Source organism: Solea solea, chromosome 11, assembly GCF_958295425.1.
Source record: "Solea solea chromosome 11, fSolSol10.1, whole genome shotgun sequence".
NCBI classification, from domain to species: domain Eukaryota; kingdom Metazoa; phylum Chordata; class Actinopteri; order Pleuronectiformes; family Soleidae; genus Solea; species Solea solea.
Genome location: NC_081144.1, coordinates 3,163,029 through 3,182,582, shown reverse-complemented (window position 1 = coordinate 3,182,582; position 19,554 = coordinate 3,163,029). Strand labels below are relative to the sequence as shown.

General features: G+C 40.2%; 1 protein-coding gene across 2 annotated transcripts in view; it reads left to right on the top strand.

The window, feature by feature from the left end:
- Positions 1–19,554, top strand: part of ift122 (intraflagellar transport 122 homolog (Chlamydomonas)) — a 37,177-nt gene that overhangs the window by 5,948 nt on the left and 11,675 nt on the right. For both annotated transcript variants that reach the window (XM_058643517.1, XM_058643518.1), the window contains 13 exons: positions 3,006–3,081; positions 3,963–4,154; positions 5,852–5,990; positions 7,027–7,229; positions 8,735–8,872; positions 9,133–9,297; positions 11,093–11,290; positions 12,004–12,144; positions 13,011–13,064; positions 13,712–13,873; positions 15,273–15,439; positions 16,537–16,708; positions 19,117–19,219. In XM_058643517.1, coding sequence (XP_058499500.1) covers positions 3,006–3,081; positions 3,963–4,154; positions 5,852–5,990; positions 7,027–7,229; positions 8,735–8,872; positions 9,133–9,297; positions 11,093–11,290; positions 12,004–12,144; positions 13,011–13,064; positions 13,712–13,873; positions 15,273–15,439; positions 16,537–16,708; positions 19,117–19,219 — 1,910 coding nt within the window. The remainder of the gene's footprint in view (positions 1–3,005; positions 3,082–3,962; positions 4,155–5,851; positions 5,991–7,026; positions 7,230–8,734; positions 8,873–9,132; positions 9,298–11,092; positions 11,291–12,003; positions 12,145–13,010; positions 13,065–13,711; positions 13,874–15,272; positions 15,440–16,536; positions 16,709–19,116; positions 19,220–19,554) is intronic.

Sequence of the window (19,554 nt, the reverse complement as noted above, 5' to 3'; positions counted from 1 at the left end):
GAGTGAGGTCAGTGGGGGGGGGCGGAACTGAGCTGCTGGATGCTCTGACAGGTTGGATTTGAGGCGAGGCTCAAATGCAGAGGAGGAAAGAGTACTACAATATTCTACTTATGTAAAAGTACTATTACTTTGATGAATATATTCATGTTTTTTTCTGTGGGCACTACTATAGTATTGATAATGGGTAGAACTTCCAGAGCAGCAGAGGAAGTAGATACGATATGATACGTTGCGGTGCGATACGATAGTACTTGATTGTCAGAACATGCCTGAAATTTATCTTGCATCACAGCAGCTTTGTTTGCAAAAACATACGGGACAGAAAAAAGTACAAACATTAAACATTACAATCGCCCAAGAACCACGGACATAAATACACTCATTATAAGATGAGAAGAAGATGGTGTTCAAGGCTCGTTAAAGTTCCATATTTAGTTTCAAGATTGACTCGTGTACAAAGGCGTTTTTCAGTCTAACCTTATTAAACAATTAAAGCTAGTTAAATTACAGCTAATTCTTTCCTGTGGTTATCTTCAGTGACATGGCTGCAGGATTGCACTGGTCTTGCAAAGAATGAGTGTCCTGCAGTTTGTATTTCACCTAAAACTCAGACATGGTGATGTAGGACACTGAGACTCTTGACTTGTCTCTTCACCGCCTGTATCGTCAGAGTCAAAGTGGCTAAATATGCCAGTGGACATTAGCTGAGAACACGTCTTCAGGTCGTCCTCCCGTTCCACAATACACAGTAAATCTATACCACACAACCAGATGATACCACTTTTTTTGACACATTTTGATTATCTACCGTTACCGATATAAGTCCGATACAGTCATATGAAAGACAAAATTCTACAACTGTGTCACAAATATTGTTCTCCCAAAAAGAGGAATTAAACAGCCCAAACATGACTCGGCTAAAATGTTTTTGCTGAATTTTATTTCCATTTTTTTTGCAGTCTGTGCAGCATAGTGAAGTATAGTTTTTCGATTGTATTGGATTTTACATTTTTATCTGTGCGATTTTGACCAGTATCGGACAAATACCAATTCCCATCCCTAACGGTGTTTATGGAACACCAAATTAGTGAATTGAATTCTTTAAATCTATTATTTCTTGGGAGATACAAACGCTGTTACACCTTATTGTTCTAATGTGATTTATGAACACAGTGAAGCAGGCTGTCAGGGTTAAATAACACTAAAGGAGTCAATTAAACTCTTTAAATTTAAGTAAGTAATTTCATGTTATGTTAACAGTAAATGAGTTAAAATTAACACAAATCCCAGTTGTATCTTGTCCTTAACAAAATGAGTGTTAATTTGACACGTTTAGTGTTACTTTAATAGTGTCAAAGAGGTATGATCCCACCATCCTGTTTGAGGTGAAACAGGTGATGTTCCCACATGTTAAATTGATCTCATGGTTATAGCATCCAGTTTCCATGGAAACAGATTATGCAGCAGCAGCAGCAGCAGGAAGCATCATATGTAGAACCCATAATTCACACAAGGTATCACGAGGGATAGAAATGAGATGATACAACTAAAAAAAAGTACAAAAGTAAAGTAGCTCATTTTAAACGTACTCAGAGTAACTTTGTTACTGTTTGACCTTGTGTTGGAATATAAATCTCCATCTAGTTTTTTATTAAAGGGACACCTCTACCAAGAAAAGTGTCATAACAAAACAAAACAAGGTGACACAAGACATCTAAAATATACGTGGAGGTATAAGTGCAGACCGTCTCATAAAACATGTTCAAACAATATAACAAGGTGGCAGAAATTGTGGACTGCGTTGACCTTCGTTCTATTTTTAACCAACAAACGCCAACGTCGGTCTTTTTGAAAATCTATAAACCAAAGGGCTGAAGGTCACAGGTCTGGTTTTCACTTTTCTTGCATTTTCCCTTTAAATTTGACTACACACGGAAGTAAATGTAAAATTACAGGTTTTAAAAACGTCTCTACAAAGTACAAGTACACAGAAAACTACTTAATTAAAGTAACGTGATCAAAGGTTATTAGCTGCTTTCCAGCTTTTATTAAATGGATTACTCAGTTATTTCACTTATAACTGAGTAATGTGTGTAAATGTAACCTTTAATGATAAAAATAGATTTATTGATTATTATTCAATTTAATAAATTAATCATCAACCAATTTGATAGTCGAGGAATAATTTTGAGTGGGTTTTTTATTCCTTAATCACGTCTCTGAGTCTCTGATTTGAGCTTCCTTGTGATGTGTATACTGTATTGTCTGCTTTCTTTGCTTTTAAGCTTTAATACACTGCATTTTCTATTTGTATGGACCAGTCAACTAAACATTTAATCAAGAAAATAACTTGCAGATTAGTCAATAATGAAGACAATCATTATTTACAGTAGTAGTAGTATTGTACAGTATGTTTAGTTGCTTGCCCTTATATGATGTGTGTTTTTGCTTCTTGTGTATGTCTTTGTTTTTACATGTTTTTACACATTTTTTACATTTATGTATTGTTTTTATAGTAAATACCTAACCAGAGACAGAGGTTGCAAATGAGCCTTGGCTAGAAGCCCTGTATGCATGACATCTGTTTTGTGTTTCATACAGAATAACGTTAAATGCATTTGCCCCTGCCCATTAATATCTAAATAAAGTAGTAAGTAAGTAAATAGTTAAAAACAAAGTGCATTTTTATTTTTCATTGGTAGATAGAGGAAATGGATTAGTCTTAATTAACAGGCAATTTAGCTCTCATTAACACTGTGGCCCAATTCTAAATGACTCCCTATCGAGTGTCCCTCCAAATCAAGTCACCCTCGCAGCTGTGAAGGACACTCCTGACTAAGGAGGACGGAAGAGGAGTCAATTCTTAGTCATATTTTAGTAGATGGAGGAAAACCGGCTAAAAGAAATATGGGCCAAAGAAAATCAGCCATAGAAAAGCCCACATCAGTTGGCTTGTACTAGAATGTGTGCCTTTAAAATGAATTTTCTTGTGTTTATCCACGCAGGGATGAACATAATGACATTCTGGCTGTGGCAGACTGGGGTCAGAAGCTCTCCTTTTACCAGCTCAGTGGAAAGCAGGTGAGCAACGCAAGGTCCGTGTGAAAGAGAATTCTTGAATCACTCTCCTTCTGCCTGGATACGAACAGCAGGGTAACTTGGCAGGAAACATAAATACAAAGTCTCATTAGCGCAGCGTATTCCAATAAAAATGCTCCCTTGCTTCAGACTCTAAGATGACGACAGGCCATTACCACACGCGGGGTAAAACCAAAAGACTAATAGAGTTTTAAATTATATCAGTCCATCATTATGTGCTATCACTCCCATAAGGAGCGAGGATCCATCTATCTGTCCACCATATTGGGACCTCTTCACTGAGTTTTTTAAGACTTATGTGTCCTGTTGTAATGAGACTGTCAGAGTCTATTGAAACCACGACCGTACACTGGAAGTGATCCTGCTATGCTTTAATAGCCCCCTCGCTGTCCGCCATCCTCCTAAATTCCCCGTGGGCAGTAAAATAATTATAGACAAATATGCACTGTTCTCCGCTCTGCCATTTTGCCTTTGGATCATTTATTGCCATCAGCCCATTTATCTATGTAAGTGGGCATTTTGTTTTGATTACAACACCAGGAAGTGTTTTGCAAAAAAAAGGAAAAAAAGAAAAGAAAAAAGAAATACAACGACCAATTGTGAGGCAGGGCTTTTTTTTTTCCAGAGTGAGAAGAAACAGATGCACTGAGCAGGGGAACTCATATGATGTTGTGCACATGCACTTTGAACAATAATACAATGGAGGCTATTTTAACCAGAGGAAGACTTTCTTTTTTTGTCTATCTTTTCATCAAACACTGGCCTTTGATGTGTGTTGGCCCAAGTCCCTGTGCAACAAATACGAGAAATACTTTCCTTTATTTCTGAATTTTCATGTCCACTTCTCTCTTTGTCTCGCTCAGATTGGGAAAGACAGGACGCTCACCTATGACCCGTGTTGCGTCAGCTACTTTTCAAAGGGCGAATACATAGTGATGGGCGGTTCCGACAAACAGGCCTCGCTCTACACAAAAGACGGCGTGAGACTTGGCACCATCGGCGAGCAGAATGCCTGGGTGTGGACGTGCCGGGTCAAACCTGACTCCAACTTTGTGGTGGGTCCACAGCCTGTGAAGCCATATGTCTGCAGAAGTTATCCAACCCTTCCATGGAGTGCGTGTCATTGGGTCTCACTCACCGATCTGTGTAGAATTGTTCATGCACAAACACACTGCCACGATTCTGTTCTCATCTCTGTACCCATTCTAAACTATCACTACTGCCACGCCTGTGTTTAACTAGAGCGTCACAGAGAGATGTTGAGAGAATACGATGTGAAAACAGGTAAAAACAGCAGCAGGGAGTAAAATAATTGTGTCAGGAGGTGGAAGCCACAAAAGCCACACATTTCCATCAGGTGTCCTCTGGAGTGAAGAAGTATGGGTTGTAATAACTGAGGTGGTGGAGGTTTGGACAATAAAAAATATAACCTCAGTCGTTATAATGTAAATGAAGAAATTTTGGAAGTAAAACAGCAGACATGAACTGAGCTTCTGCACTGAGTGACAGAGACGTTGCTGTCAAATCAGGACTAAGAAGCTTAGGAGGAAACTTTGTGGGTACTTTTTGACCTCAGAACTTTGTGAAAGGACGACTCTCGCTTCACAGTCTCAACCGTTTGCTGCAATCTGGCTTTACTAGCGTAGCATTTATGCTTCTGTCCAGCAAATATTTGTTGATATTTAAAAGTTTGATGTTAACGCACTACGGCTTTAACGTCAGCGTTGATGCCAAAAGAAAATAAAAAATTACAGACCAGAAAAAATAAGGAAGCAGCAGATCTAACAGCCTAGAATGTGGCTGCATCATAAAGTGGAATTTCTTTTTAAGGAATGAGGTTCAGTTTTATTTGGATTGCGCCAAATCACAACATACATTTTCTCAAGGCAGAAAAACCTTTACAATCACGTAGAGAGAAGAGAAACGCAGCAATTCACACAATGAGCAAGCACTAAAAGACAAAAAAACTCCCTTTTTAACAGACTCAAAAATTGTGCAGCCACCTGCCTCGACCGGTTGGGGTGAAAGGAGAAATAGGGGACAGAGGAGAGCTAAGAAAGCAGTGACTTCCAGCTTTTATTTCTGTGATGATAGAGTGTAATTCAATCTGAACTGTTATTTAAACAGCATTGCTGCGTGCAAAAACTGAATGTATTGGGCTAAACTTATAATTTGTACGCCCTGATGATGCAGGAGTGGAGATATGAACATTCTCCTAAACTTCATCGTCAACTATGAAAAGCTATGATAAGGATGTATTAATTAATTCAATTATTGTTGGCTTTTAACGCCTTTTTAAAAAAAATATAACTGCACCATACATTTAGGTAAAAGGGTGAATGTGTGTTCACATTTTCCAGCACAGCTGGGCACATGGTCTGAGGAAGTTCTAGATTTGTTTACGGAGTCTGAAACGTTTTAAGTCGGAACACTTTGATGAATCCCAGATTTGTGTTTCAAACATATGCTGTGTTTGTGACGTACACTGATTAAAGCTCAGACCTGACACTTTTATGATCTGATAACACAGCCCCTTCTTTAGCTCCACTCATACACATCATTTTAATTTACAGTAACACCTTTACAGCACTTTCATTTCAATATATTTAACTCAACATGATGAGACATGCAAGAGCGAATTGGTTGTTGGCAGATTCTCTCGCTTCTACCGTGTTGATGCTTCAACAGCAGCTCTCGCAGTCTTTTCTTAGACGTGTTAATAAGATGTGCTGCTACATTGTTGTCTCTCTAGGTGTTGGGCTGCCAGGATGGGACCATCGCCTGCTATCAGCTCATCTTCAGCACCGTTCACGGACTCTACAAAGATCGCTACGCCTATAGAGACAGCATGACAGATGTCATTGTCCAGCATCTCATCACGGAACAAAAAGGTACAGATTTGTCTGAGCGACAGGGGCTTCTTTGAGTAGCACTCCGAATAATAGATTATTATGTGACAAGTTGACAGTTAAAAAGCCTTTAATATTTCAAGGAAATTGAATATTTTGTATGTTGACAAATCACGTTCAACCGCAAAAAATGACAGTAGTAAAATCTAAATCAATAAAGATACATTTCTGATCATCAAATATCTAAAACATACTAGATAAATAAATCAGTAGAGCGTCATAGCTTAATGTGCCTTAAATCAGAGGTCTCAAACCCGCGGCCCCCCAATCAATTTCATACGGCCCGCTGCTTAATATCAAGATATGAGTTATATCTGTATGTTTTTCTATTAATAGTTTATTTGGCATTATACATCCATTTATATTTTGAACTGTTTATCGTTCCATATCAAAATAAACACTTTTATTTTGAAATTATGTGAAATATCATCATAAATATTAACTTTTTTTCCCTTGAACGGGCCCCTACTGACCAAACTGAGAACTCAGTGGCCCCCAGGTCATTTGAGTTTGAGACCCCTGCCTTCAATTATATTAGTTAAAGGTACATTGTGTAAGACTAAGTGGCATCTAATGGTGGGAACTACGTTGGTCTTTGCATACCAGAATGCATGTCATTCATTCATTATTTCTGTGTGTTATATGCTAATTTATATAGTATTTCTACAAAAGTAAAAGTATACAAAAAAAACATTAAAAACAACATGGAAACACAGTCATAAAGGAATAAAATGTGTGATAGAAAGTCAACCACAGAATTATTGAAAACAAGTATAAGGTAAATCACTATAAATATCATTTAAAGGAAGCTACTGACTCAGTCTGACAGTATTTCCTAAATTTCATTAACTCTGTTGCAAATACCCCATAATTTTGACCAGTGGAAGATAGAATTTTGACAGCAGAATCTTTCACCCTAATGCATTCGCTCTGCTGCTTACTCATTACTCGTTAATTTCTTTCTCATCACACCTCAAGTGCCCTCTTTCTCTTTCCTTTCCCTCCCTTCTGCCTCCAGTGAGGATCAAATGTCGTGAGCTGGTGAAGAAGATCGCCATCTACAGAAACCGCCTCGCTATCCAGCTGCCAGAGAAGATCCTCATCTATGAGCTCTACTCTGACGACTCCTCAGACATGCACTACCGCATCAAGGAGAAGATTTGCCGGAAGTTTGAGTGCAACCTGCTGGTCGTCTGTTCCCAGCATATCATCCTGTGTCAGGTTAGACGGAGAAGAGGAGGGGGGAAAAAGTTTAATTGAACGGCACTTACTTTGAGTTTCTTGCTGCTGCCAGAACCTGTTTCCATTTTGAGCCTGTTCTGACAATATGAAAGAAAGCATTTTCCCCTCAGTTATGCTTGTCAGGCCAAATTCTGACTTCTTGTTCTAATACACAGTTGACAGGTTGCACAAGAGTCTGTGGAGACGTTTGAGCACTATTAACATGGTGGAAGCAAAATGAGTTAGTGATTAGCTGTTCACTGCTAGCCCAAGCAGTCCTGATAAATATAATAATACCATGGAATTGCTGGTTTCCCCAGATGTTTCTGCCTACTTTGCCAAAGGCCCCAGCTGTACAGTCCATGTGCACTGCAGACTCTGTCTCATTCACTTTCATAACCCTCCTCCTACTGGATCAAGTGAGACAGTTGAATGAAAGGGACAGACCACAGCCTGGGTGTCTCCCGGGGGTTCCACTCTGCTTCATGTCTCCATGTGTTTGACAGAGGATGGTAGGGAGGACGAGCAGCCATAACACAGAGGTTATATACTTTTAAATCTGTCTGTGTGTCACAGAGGTGCCTCAGATCTCCCTTGAGCAGCCTTGCTCATGTTTCATTGCTCTGACAGCTTTTAGAGCCCATAAATGAGCTGTGGTCCTATGAACTGTGTGCGTCTGTGTCAAATCAAATGGCTGTTTATCTTTTAAGTGTTGCTTTCTGGTATCAAACCACACTTGATACTGTTGAACAGAACAATGTGCCAAGATATATACTCGACGTTTACAAGTTCTTGTAAACGCTCAAAGGGATGGATCAGGTTTTGTGAGGAGTGGTTATATGTGGTATTTACAGATTAGCCTACTGCTGTTTCCACGACCCGCCCCGTGTCGTGGACATTGACACTCTCACTGATAACATGGCTGCTTAACAAAGTTTCCCCCCTCATGAAATCCACTTATGACTAAGTTTAACTCATGTTTGTAAACCACCCACTCTCCCACACCAAAGTCCATTGGAAAAAAACTATGGGGACATAGTATTTCTTGGTCTACTTCTGCCTTGTTTGGTAAGCTTGTGTCACTGAGGTAAATCTGAACAATGGATTTCAAACACAATAATCACAAGATAACACATTTGAACTTGCTGATAGAAGTAGCAGTGCATTAACAACTCCTGTGTGTCATGATGTGAAAACTTTGGTGCAGCGAGAGAGACTTAATTTTTCACCTAGGAAAAGCTGTCTAACTGCAAGAAAAAGCCGCAAACATATTCTTAGATACTGTAGATTTAGGTAAACATAGATTATATTAGGTGAGCCTTTTGGTTAATCCCAGGTTGGTGAGGTCATTGTTGCCAATGTGTCAATAATCTTATATGGCCTCGAATCCCTGGACTATCCCTTTAAGTGCGAGGCTTGACAGGCTGTGAGAATAATTGAGGCAGTCACTGTTTCATGTGCTGTTTGTAACTGCGGCCTCATTTTTCTCTCATTCTATGCTGCAGGAGAAGCGGCTCCAGTGTCTGTCCTTCACCAGTGTCAGGGAAAAGGAGTGGGTGATGGAGTCCCTAATTCGCTACATCAAAGTAATTGGTGGTCCGCCAGGAAGAGAGGGCCTACTAGTGGGGTTAAAGAATGGAGCTGTGAGTATTTTCAGAAACTCTGTTCCCACATTAGGTAATTGAGATGACTTACGTAAAATGACTTGGAAAGCCTCTGGTTCAGGAATTTACACATAAAAGAAACGGCTTTCTTCTCACAGAAGATGAGATTTATTTATATGAGCACAGGACTGTGAGCCACATGTAGTGGCTTCAAAATGGATTTTGACTGGTTAATTAGCTTTATTACCATTGTTCTAATGCGGACTCTGTTTTTGCTGCTCACTGTTTCTGTCACTTAGATCCTGAAGATATTTGTTGACAACCCGTTTCCCATCACGCTGCTGAAGTTGTCGACGTCAGTGCGCTGCCTGGACATGAGCGCCTCGCGCAACAAGCTGGCTGTGGTGGACGAGCACAACACTCTCCTGGTCTATGACATCAACAGTAAAGAGCTGCTTTTTCAGGTTCGCTGGTACAGTTGAAAAGTGCTCCACTTAACCCCCCCCCCCCCCTCCCCCCATACTGCAACACCCCCCCATACCTTAAAGGTGACATCGAATGCTTGTATCGCACATATATGTTAGTTATGGAGGTCTACTTACATATATTAACTTGTTTTTATGGTTAAAAACCTCCTAATCGCTGCAAACGCGCCGATTAAAATATCTCCTCACTGACGCTCTCGTCAGCCGCGCTGTTTCAGACCAAAACCACACCCCCAGAACGTGGACTGTGTCGTGATTAGCCAGCCAACGAGAGCTTTCCCACTGTCCTGTGATTGGCCAGGTACCTGGAAGTGACGTAATTGGCAGGCCAGCTCTCAGATACACAGCTCCCCCTTTGGCACGGTGGATGCTCTGCATCTCAGCAGCTACAACGAGAGTAGTTCTTCTTCCTCTGCGGTTGAATGTATGCAACCGGATGTGCCCGGACTTGTGCCCGCACCAGGAGGCGCTACGGTGGTGAGAGGAGTGGTGAGGATTTCTGATGACATCATCAGCATAGGGAAGTGCCGATCCGCTTCGCAGAGCCCAGGAAAACAATACAACCCTATTTTCTCAGCAGTGGCTGAACTGTTTGTTCTGAAACTTTAGGGTTTCATAAACGAGGTAATGACGCAGATACACACACATACTCAGCGTTAATTGGAGCTTCCGGTCTATGTCGCCTTTAACTATGAACAGACCCAAATACAGCTTGAATGCGTCTTTAGATCCGATCACTTCAGTCATAGTGTGTTTGCGGGACACACACATGGTATTTGGCATGTGCAAATTCAAAAGCGACACCAGGACTCATCTGCTACAATATTAACACCTCAAGTTCTGTTTTCTAAATGATTGAAATCCTCACTCTTTCTCTTGTGTGTACCTGTGCATTTAGGCTGCTTTATCCTCATTACTATGTTAAAACGTATATACAGAGGTTATAAGAATGTGCAATATAGAGTGTCTTATGTCCTTTTTTCAGCACAACCTATAGGCAATCTGATAAAAAGGTTTATTCTATATTATAATAATAATAATAATAATACATTTAATTTAAGGGTGCCTTTCAAAACACTCAAGGTCACCTTACAGTACATGACTAAAAAACAGAAAAACACATTAAAAACTATTAAAATACAGGCGATAAAAATACAAATCTAACATTTTACTAACAATGGGGGCGGGGGGGTTCAGAGGTAGAAGGCAATTCTAAAATGGTGGGTCTTGAGTCTGGATTTAAATGTGTGAAGAGAGTCAATATTGCGGATGTCGTGTGGGAGGGAGTTCCAGAGGCGGGGGGCAGAGTGGCTGGAAGCCCTGGAACCCATAGTGACGAGACGAGCAGAGGGTGTAGTGACCTATAAACACCCCCCCCCCCCCCAGGATGTCCATGTCCATATAAGGAGCCGTGTATTATTCCCACAGCAATTTACCAAGGGTGCGCCTGCAGCATGTGTGCACACATACATAGATTTACACATGCAAACACACTGTTATCTTGCATACAAAAACATCATTTCGTCTTCGTGAATATAAGTGAGGTGTGTGCGTGTGTGTAAATGCATGTAGAGTAGGAACCACGAGCAGTCACAGGAGACACTTTCAAGGTGCATTTTAATGTAACGAGACATTAATTGGGCTGTTCACTCGATCGAAATTGGATAACTCGGTACAAAAAGACAGACAGAGTGAGACAGAGTGGTTCCACAAATACCTGCGGACCATTTTACTTCCTCTTTTTAAACGCCTCTTCTCTTTAATTTCCCTGTAGGAGCCTAATGCCAACAGTGTGGCGTGGAACACCCAGTGTGAAGACATGCTGTGCTTCTCTGGCAACGGCTACCTGAACATCAAGGCGAGCAACTTCCCGGTGCACCAGCAGAAGATGCAAGGTTTCATGGTCGGCTACAACGGCTCCAAGATCTTCTGTCTGCACGTCTACTCCATGTCGGCGGTGGAGGTGCCTCAGGTGTGTTGTATGCTGTCAGCGTGTCCGAGGCTGAACGCAATGACAGTGACGCATATTGTCATCATGTAGGAATGACAGCGTATCCATCTTAGTGGCCAGGATATTACAATATATACATAACGTAGGAGGGATAACTCACTTTTTTCTATCAGTTATTGAGACATGTTTTGATTTTATAAATATTTTTTCCCAAATTGGAAAGTATGAGGCATTGATACGCTGATTGATACCTTTCTTTTAGCCTTAGTTTAACTCACCAAATAATATCTATCCCTGCTGAAGTACACCATATTATAAACTTGCTGATAGACGGCCTTTTCTAGCTGTAATGTGAAGTTTGCAAACTGTTCATAGAAAACATTAGAGTTTTTAGCTTGCGGGCACACAGCAGCTGCTTGTCTACTGCTGCCTTATTTGGTAAGTTTGTATCACTTAGGAAATCCAAACAGAGGCTTTGAAACACTGAAGATGACACATTTTAAATCTACTGTTAAAGGCAGCAGTGGATTTGACAATTCTTGTGTGCTGTGATGTAAAATCCCTGATTGTCTTCATGTACTTCGGTGCAGAGAGTGTGTGGTTTACAAACTTCAGTTTATAGCAGGGTGTCGACACTGAGCCTCACTGTTGCAGCGAGGTCAGTGTTGATAATGCATCAATACTTAATGTAATGCTCTGTAATGTGCTGTTGTTGTTGTTGCTGCTCTGTCCAGTCAGCACCCATGTATCAGTACCTGGAGAGGAAGATGTTCAAGGAGGCCTATCAGATCGCCTGTCTGGGTGTGACGGACAGTGACTGGAGGGATTTAGCTACAGAAGCCCTGGAGGGACTTGACTTTGACACAGCCAAGAAGGCCAGTCTCTCTCTCACACACACACACACACACACACACACACATATTTGCACATATTCCCCATAGGATTTTGCATTGACATGTATTCACTTAAACAGCTTCAACAAAGCCTTATCCTAAACCTTAACAATGACCAGTTCAAACCTAAGCCCTAACCCAAAGTCTGGGTTTCTCATCAATTTACCTGTTCATTTAGTTCAAACCAGCAACGTCTTTATTTTGCAAAGACACACATGTGAGTTATGTTACAGTCAGCTTATAAGCAATGTTAACATTGTTCTGTTTGGGGCAGATGTTAAAAAAACAGCTGGTCCTATAAAATAAAACCCCCGCAAAACCTAAGAAATCAAAGTGACCGTCCTCTTGATTAGTCATTCCCAGAGACTGGGTGGACTGGGTTGTTAAATAAATTGAATATATTTTTTTCTAGTGGTTTAGTGAAGATTTATATTTATAGTAGGCTGGCTGGTTTTACTATTCAAAATAGTACTGTGTTGTTACAGGGATTGCAGTTAAAACAGACAGAAATATTATATTACTTGTGATGTGATTGTGTTGTGATGGTCAAATACAACTGGAAATATTAGATACTAGCCATAATTGGTAAAAGATTAAAAAAAAAGTGGATCATTGTGAAGTAAAAAAATATGTCCTTACTTGACCCCTGAGGTGATTATGACTTTCTGTCACAGCATCAGTTGCAACGGGTCAAATTACAGCACTGCAAGAAACACTGTGTCTTGTTAAGTTCTTTGACATCATGGGGGTCCTTAAGACGCTGACCCAGTTATTTCAAGGTCAGCGGCTATAAAAGTTTGTGAATCCCTGCTGTAAAGCTTTTTTTCTTTGTTTTTTTCTCTTTATAGGCGTTCATTAGAATCAGAGACCTGCGATACCTTGAGCTCATAAATAGCATTGAGGTAAGTAGTTTTTAAAAAGTCCCTCAATGTTGTGTTATGCCAAGTTTACATTTTCTGCGATTGCTGATGTCTAATTTGGCGAGAAGTGATGTTGGACGAGACTGAGGTGAGACAGGGCCAGCCGCAATTGTTATTTTCATTATACATGTAATTGCTAGGCTTTCCTCCCGGCTCTGCCGCAAATCCTTAAACAAGTGAGGAACGCGCATATCCTCACTGACCTTCTTGGGTCAGTGTTTGCCATTAATTACCTAGACTGTGGCAGTCTGTCAAAGTCTAATTTGTCTGGCTGCAGTTTCATAATGAATCCATTTTTTTTTTGTTAAACAATCTTAAGTTTAACTCAAGAAAATCTAGGTGTAATTTGTAGTGCTGTTATTTCACCGTAGGGCTGTGTTGCTCAGTGCTTTAACGATCGCCCCTCCCCCCCTCAGTCACCGCTGCCACAGGAACTGATTCACAAATTCTTTGGGAAACGCTGTTGATTGTCTTCTACTGCCAACATTATTTTGTCTTAAATGTCATCATGACTGATGTATGAGTTCAGTGAGGGTTGATCAGTGGGTTTTATTGCCTTTCTGTGTTGTTTTACTCGTGTGTGTGAGTCTTTATCTCTGCATACAGTGTTTGTGTTGACTGATTTGCAGGAGAGGAAAAAGCGAGGTGAGAACGACAATGAGCTGTTCCTGGCAGACGTCTGTGCCTACCAGGGGAAATTCCACGAGGCAGCCAAACTCTACAAACGCACCGGCCACGAATCCAGAGCCCTGAGCATGTACACTGACCTGCGCATGTTTGAGTACGCCAAGGTAATTAGACCGTGGCCTGACAACAACAACAACACGCGCACATGTGCTGTGTTCCTTTGTATCAATAAAGACAGAAAAGCTCATGAAACGCTGCATGTTTCAGAGGTGGAGAACATATGTTTTTCTTCATCGTGTGCAGTTATGCCAAGTTGGGGCCCCTGCGCTGTTTTCAGACGTCCCCCTCTTTACCATCTGTCCTTCATCTCCTCATATATCACGACAGTCTCCACATATATCATCTGATCAGTGTACACACACACACTGGGCTTTTATTCACGTATCCACCCCCACCCCACCCCACCCCACCCCGGTACAACAACTTGATGAAGCGCAAGCGCAGAGAAAGAGGGCGAGCATCTGCGTTTGCATGAGCACTTTGATGATGAGGTCAGTCGGAGTTGAGACAAATTCATTCTTTATTATGTTTACATGTGGCGGGGAACGCTTTGATCGTCGGCATTACCAGTACTTTGCCGGAGCAGATGACACGTCCACAACTTGTTCACGTGTATTTGTGTGCGCTCATGTGTTGGATTGTGTATTTGATGTAGCTGAAGTATATTTATGTGGATGTGTGGACATCTGGTCCTACTGGCTGTTTGTTTTCGATCAGATGACCGGTGGAGGGGAAAGGTTTACGAAACCGCTCTCTCCTCTGGTGGACTCGCTTCCTCTTGTCTGGGACGTCTGTTCTCTGTCCTGATAACTGGACCAGGATTCCGTTCATCATTTCAACTGTGTGCATACGCCTGCACATAGGGTACTGCACTCCCTAGTCCAGTAGTAATCAAAATGCAGTGGTTTAAATAAGTCAAGCAAAGTCAGATACAGACTTTTCACAGGAGGCTGAATTATTCCCAATAAGATAATTTGCTATCATCATCCTCCTCCTCCTCCTTCTCACATATACTTCACACACTGGTATAGCAAAATTAGATTAAGATGGAGCGAGATTATTATTAATATTGTGTTATTTTATTTTATTTTATTTAAAACTCTCTGGTCAAAATTCCCCGACTCCACTCCGATCACATCCCCTGGTTTATACAGTAGAACAGTATTTCGTATTTCTGAATTTCCCCCAAGTACCACCAGAGGAAGCTTGCGTGCCACAGGTGGTACACGTACCACAGTTTGAGAACCTAGTGAAAGTTGATGAAAAAAAAAAAACTATATTGGTTGTAATTCATTTTTTGGACTTGTTAAAAAGAGAAACATTCACTGCATTGACAATGAAGAAAATCACACCACAATATACTGTGTGTTGTTGCTGAATTGTTGCCCAGTCCTAGCTGCACAATATGGGCAAATAATGTTATGTGATAATCGTCTGTCAAAGGCGTCCCACTCCCACACAAAAGTTTTCAGCAACTCACTAACTATGTCTTTCTGCCTGCAGGAGTTTGTGGGAGCGACAGACCCTAAGAGTTCTCGGATCCTCATGACCAAGCAGGCCGACTGGGCCAGGAGCAGCAAAGCGCCGCGGGCAGCGGCAGAGATGTACCTGTCAGCTGGAGAACATCTCAAAGCCATAGACATCATAGGCGAGCATGGCTGGGCAGACATGTAGGTGTCAGTCACTGTGTGAAACCCCGAAGATACACGGTTATCCCTGTTTCACCCTTTTTCTACTCCAACTTAGGACATGTCATACAGACTGTTTGATCTGTTCTTATAGTTCATAGCTGAATAGATGACGGTAGTTTGCATAGTTTCTCAGTAGCTTTTTCACTAAGGTTATTGTGGATATTGAACAAATGCTCTTGAGATTAGTGGAAGAACAATATATACAGTATATACCTGATTTGACATGTTAAATTGAATTAACTACAGCTCGTAAAAATTCAAAGTGTCATAATCTTAATACACTAGATATACTGTAGCTTTATTTTCATTTCATTGCATGTACAACACAAGGGAAAGACTGTCATAACTGGTGCAAAAGATCACGAATATCATAGATAAAGATTGAAATAGAATCTAGAAAATAAATAAAATAAAATAAAAACAACTACTGAGAAGAATACAAGAAAAAACACATATTTCACTAATGCATCACCGCCATCCTTCACAAGATTGTGCAAAATTACTTTTTTATTAAATTAAATATTCTAATATTTGAGATACTTTATTTTTTAGCTTCTGGCTGTAATAATTGAAATTAGAATTTGAAAAACCCTTGAACTATTTTATTGAATGCATAATGACTCTACAGAGTACAAAATGCTCCCTTTCTTGAATAATATTAAATAATATAAATATTGAACTAATTTAAGATCGTAGAAGTAAATATGCTAAGGTAAAGCGATAATATGACGAAGATTACCTTTCCATAACTGTTTATTCATACGTGTGTATGTGTGGTGTATGAAAACCAGGCAAAGTGAAAACTCCCCACTGACTCCATCTGGTGCTACCGGTGTCTCAACACAACAAACACCACAGCGCTACACAGTCTGCTCTCTCTAACCAGCTGATTCAGCTCCTGACCCTGACTGGGTCACATTCTTTTCGGGGTCATGAGCATAGTTTGATACAGCTGATGCCCATTTTAGGATACACACACACACACACACACACACAGTATCACACACACTATCTGCACGCATCTGCTCCAAGTTTGCACATCTCTTCACTTCTCTTCTATCCCAACTCTCTCCCAGGCTCATCGACATCGCTCGTAAGTTGGACAAGGCCGAACGCGAGCCGCTGGGAAAATGTGCGCTCTACTTCAAGAAGCTGAAGCACCACGGTTATGCCTCAGAGACCTATTCCAAGATGGGAGACCTGCAAGCTCTGGTGCAGCTGCATGTGGAAACACGGCACTGGGACGAGGTCTGACACTTTTGGAGGCAACACCTGCTCAGCTCATTATGATATACACACACACACACACACACACACACATACATATGTATGTATATATATATATATATGTATATTTACATGTATACTTTACATGTATACATACAGAGGTGGAAAGTACTGGTCTAAAAATGTACTCAAGTTAAAGTAAAAAAGTACTTTTGTTTAAAACGTACTCAGACTAAAAGTTACTTACTTACTTTTTTAACAAGGTTGGGGTTCTTGCTTGTGCTGTGCAAAAAAGGATCACACATTTCACATGAATTGTTTTTTAATGAATAAGGCAAACCTTTACAAATTAAAGTGCTGACAAACTAAAACATGTAAACACATAATGTATCAAGTCAAGATACAAAGGTCAAAGGTCTCAAGTGCTTTAACTTTCTCACTCACTCAGGGACCTTAATTATGATATGAATGACTTAATTCACTTGTCCTCGTCATTCACTGCTTAAGTTTCCTGTCCATGATATTTATTTATTTATTAAATTCAGCCAACATTTTTTTTACAGTACAAAAAAACATACTTAAATAAAAGTAAAAAAATTTTACTTTACTACAACAAAAAAATCTACTTTATATATATATATATATATATATAAAAATATATATATGTATATATGTATGTATATATATATATATATATATATATATATATATATAGTGTTTCCTGCCATAATCACAATCACATAAATTAAAAGATGACCACACAGAGCTTTGTTAGATAAACGACTGTGGTTCTCAGAAATAGATATTATAAACCACTTAAAGTCGGTGGCTTTGCTTGCATTTCCAGAAAACTATGTCAAAGTGACCACATCTGATACTAACAATAACACAATACCTCTCTGTCTGCTTTCTGTTGACTCAGAAAAACTGAATCCACACACACACACACACACACTCCAGAGCTAATCATCCAGCTTTGGATTTCTCTGAATCCATGCCCTCACCATGATTAGAGTGACAATCACAGAACGCTGGTGCTGAGAGTATCATGGTAAAGCTGTATTCCGCTCTCACTCCCATTCTTCCTTCAGATCATGCTTCTCAGACAAGGAGAACCAATTTCTTGAATCCACATGTGCTCTTAAATCAAAACGAAGGCGTTACAGAGATGCAATCTGAAACAGAAGAGCAAAAACAGAAGATCAAATCTGTGTCAGTGTGGTTCAGCTGTAATGGTCTGAGGAAGTACTGTATTCCTGGATATTTTTATTTAATCCTCGGAGAGAGAAAAAAAGAATTGGTAGAGGTTGGTTGGGGGGGGGGGTGGGTTTGAGGGAACAGCTTTATGTGCTTTGCAGGGGGAGGTGGACACCAAGATGAGACAGAGCCCAGACTGAGTTACAGCCTATGGATACGCCATATGGATGCTATTCACAGCAGCCACTCTTTTTTTCAAAAACAAAGTGTTTCTTTAAATGACTTTAGGGTTACAAGCCTGACACACACACACACACACACGTCCTCCTCCTCTCCTTTACTGGTGTGTGTTTCTTGGCTCAGGTTTTGCCACAGGACATTGAGACCCATCAGTCACTGTGACAGGCAAATGTATGTCCGCAGGCACCGCAGCAGCTCTTAAATGCCTTTCATTCATACAGCAGTCGCAGTTCCAGTTGAGTGTGATATCAGCTCAGCTCAAACACTTTCCTTTGTTCGCCGCTAATTGATAATGTTAAATCAAAGTTGGGACTGGGAGAAACATCGTGATAACTTGTGCAGTGTGTCCATAGTTGACTACAGGACGTCTGTATGGTGTTAAAGTCTTAGGCCACCAGTAGATTTGTTGTTTTAGCAAAGGTCTCTTTGGTAATACAGGAAATATGTACAAAAATATTCAGAGTAAAATGGTAAAATTCTCCAGACAAAAAAATCAGTATTAAGTGGGACCCAGCAGATGTCCTTGCTGGACGTCTCTCAAAGAAGAAAGTTAGAAACTTCTCAAAAGACTTTAAAAGTTTTCATTTTTGTCATCTGAAGTATCCAGTGAGTTTGATTTCCCTTTTGAGGGTGACCTTGCGTGTGCATAGTTATGATGTTATGATCTGTCAAATTCTGTGATGTTTTTGCGTTGTGAATGGAAATGACGTGACTGAAAGTTGGTCTCGTACAGTATATCAACAAACTTCTAAAGCGTTAAGCTTGTATAGTGTGTGTATGTAAGAAAGCTGGGGTCCTGCTCTTATTCAAGTGTAAGAGAGGTCACATTAAATACTTGAAACTCTATCCTGGGAGAGCATTTTTCTCTGAAACTTGTATGTTATTTTTAAACCAAATGTACATTTCCTGTATTTTACGGTTGCATTCTGCTCAAGAGATTAAGAGATGCTTATAGTTGTTATTGCTAAAACAACAAATTCTTCTTTTCTCAGGCCTTCTCACTGGTGGAGAAACACCCCCAGTTCAAAAATGACGTCTTTGTCCCGTACGCCCAGTGGCTGGCTGAGAACGATCGCTTTGAGGAGGCACAGAAGGGTGAGTAGAGGATGGAGAAGAGGGCTGATGTTTATGACATTCACACCAAACACAGACTTGGCTAACACAAGAACACACACAAGACATGTTCGAACATGTCTTGTGTTCATTATCCATTGTCACTTTTCCACATCTCAGTGTAACAAGATGAAAGTCAGTTAAGAAGACACTACCCTGTTTGTTATTTGCCAAATAAATAACAACATTTTTAGTTTTGGAAGAATTTCTAATATGTTTATGAAAGGTGGTCTAATGAATTTGTTAAGCACTGTATGTGTCTTATTTGTGGTGCAAAAAAACCTTCTTGATTATTATTATTATTATTATTCAAAAAG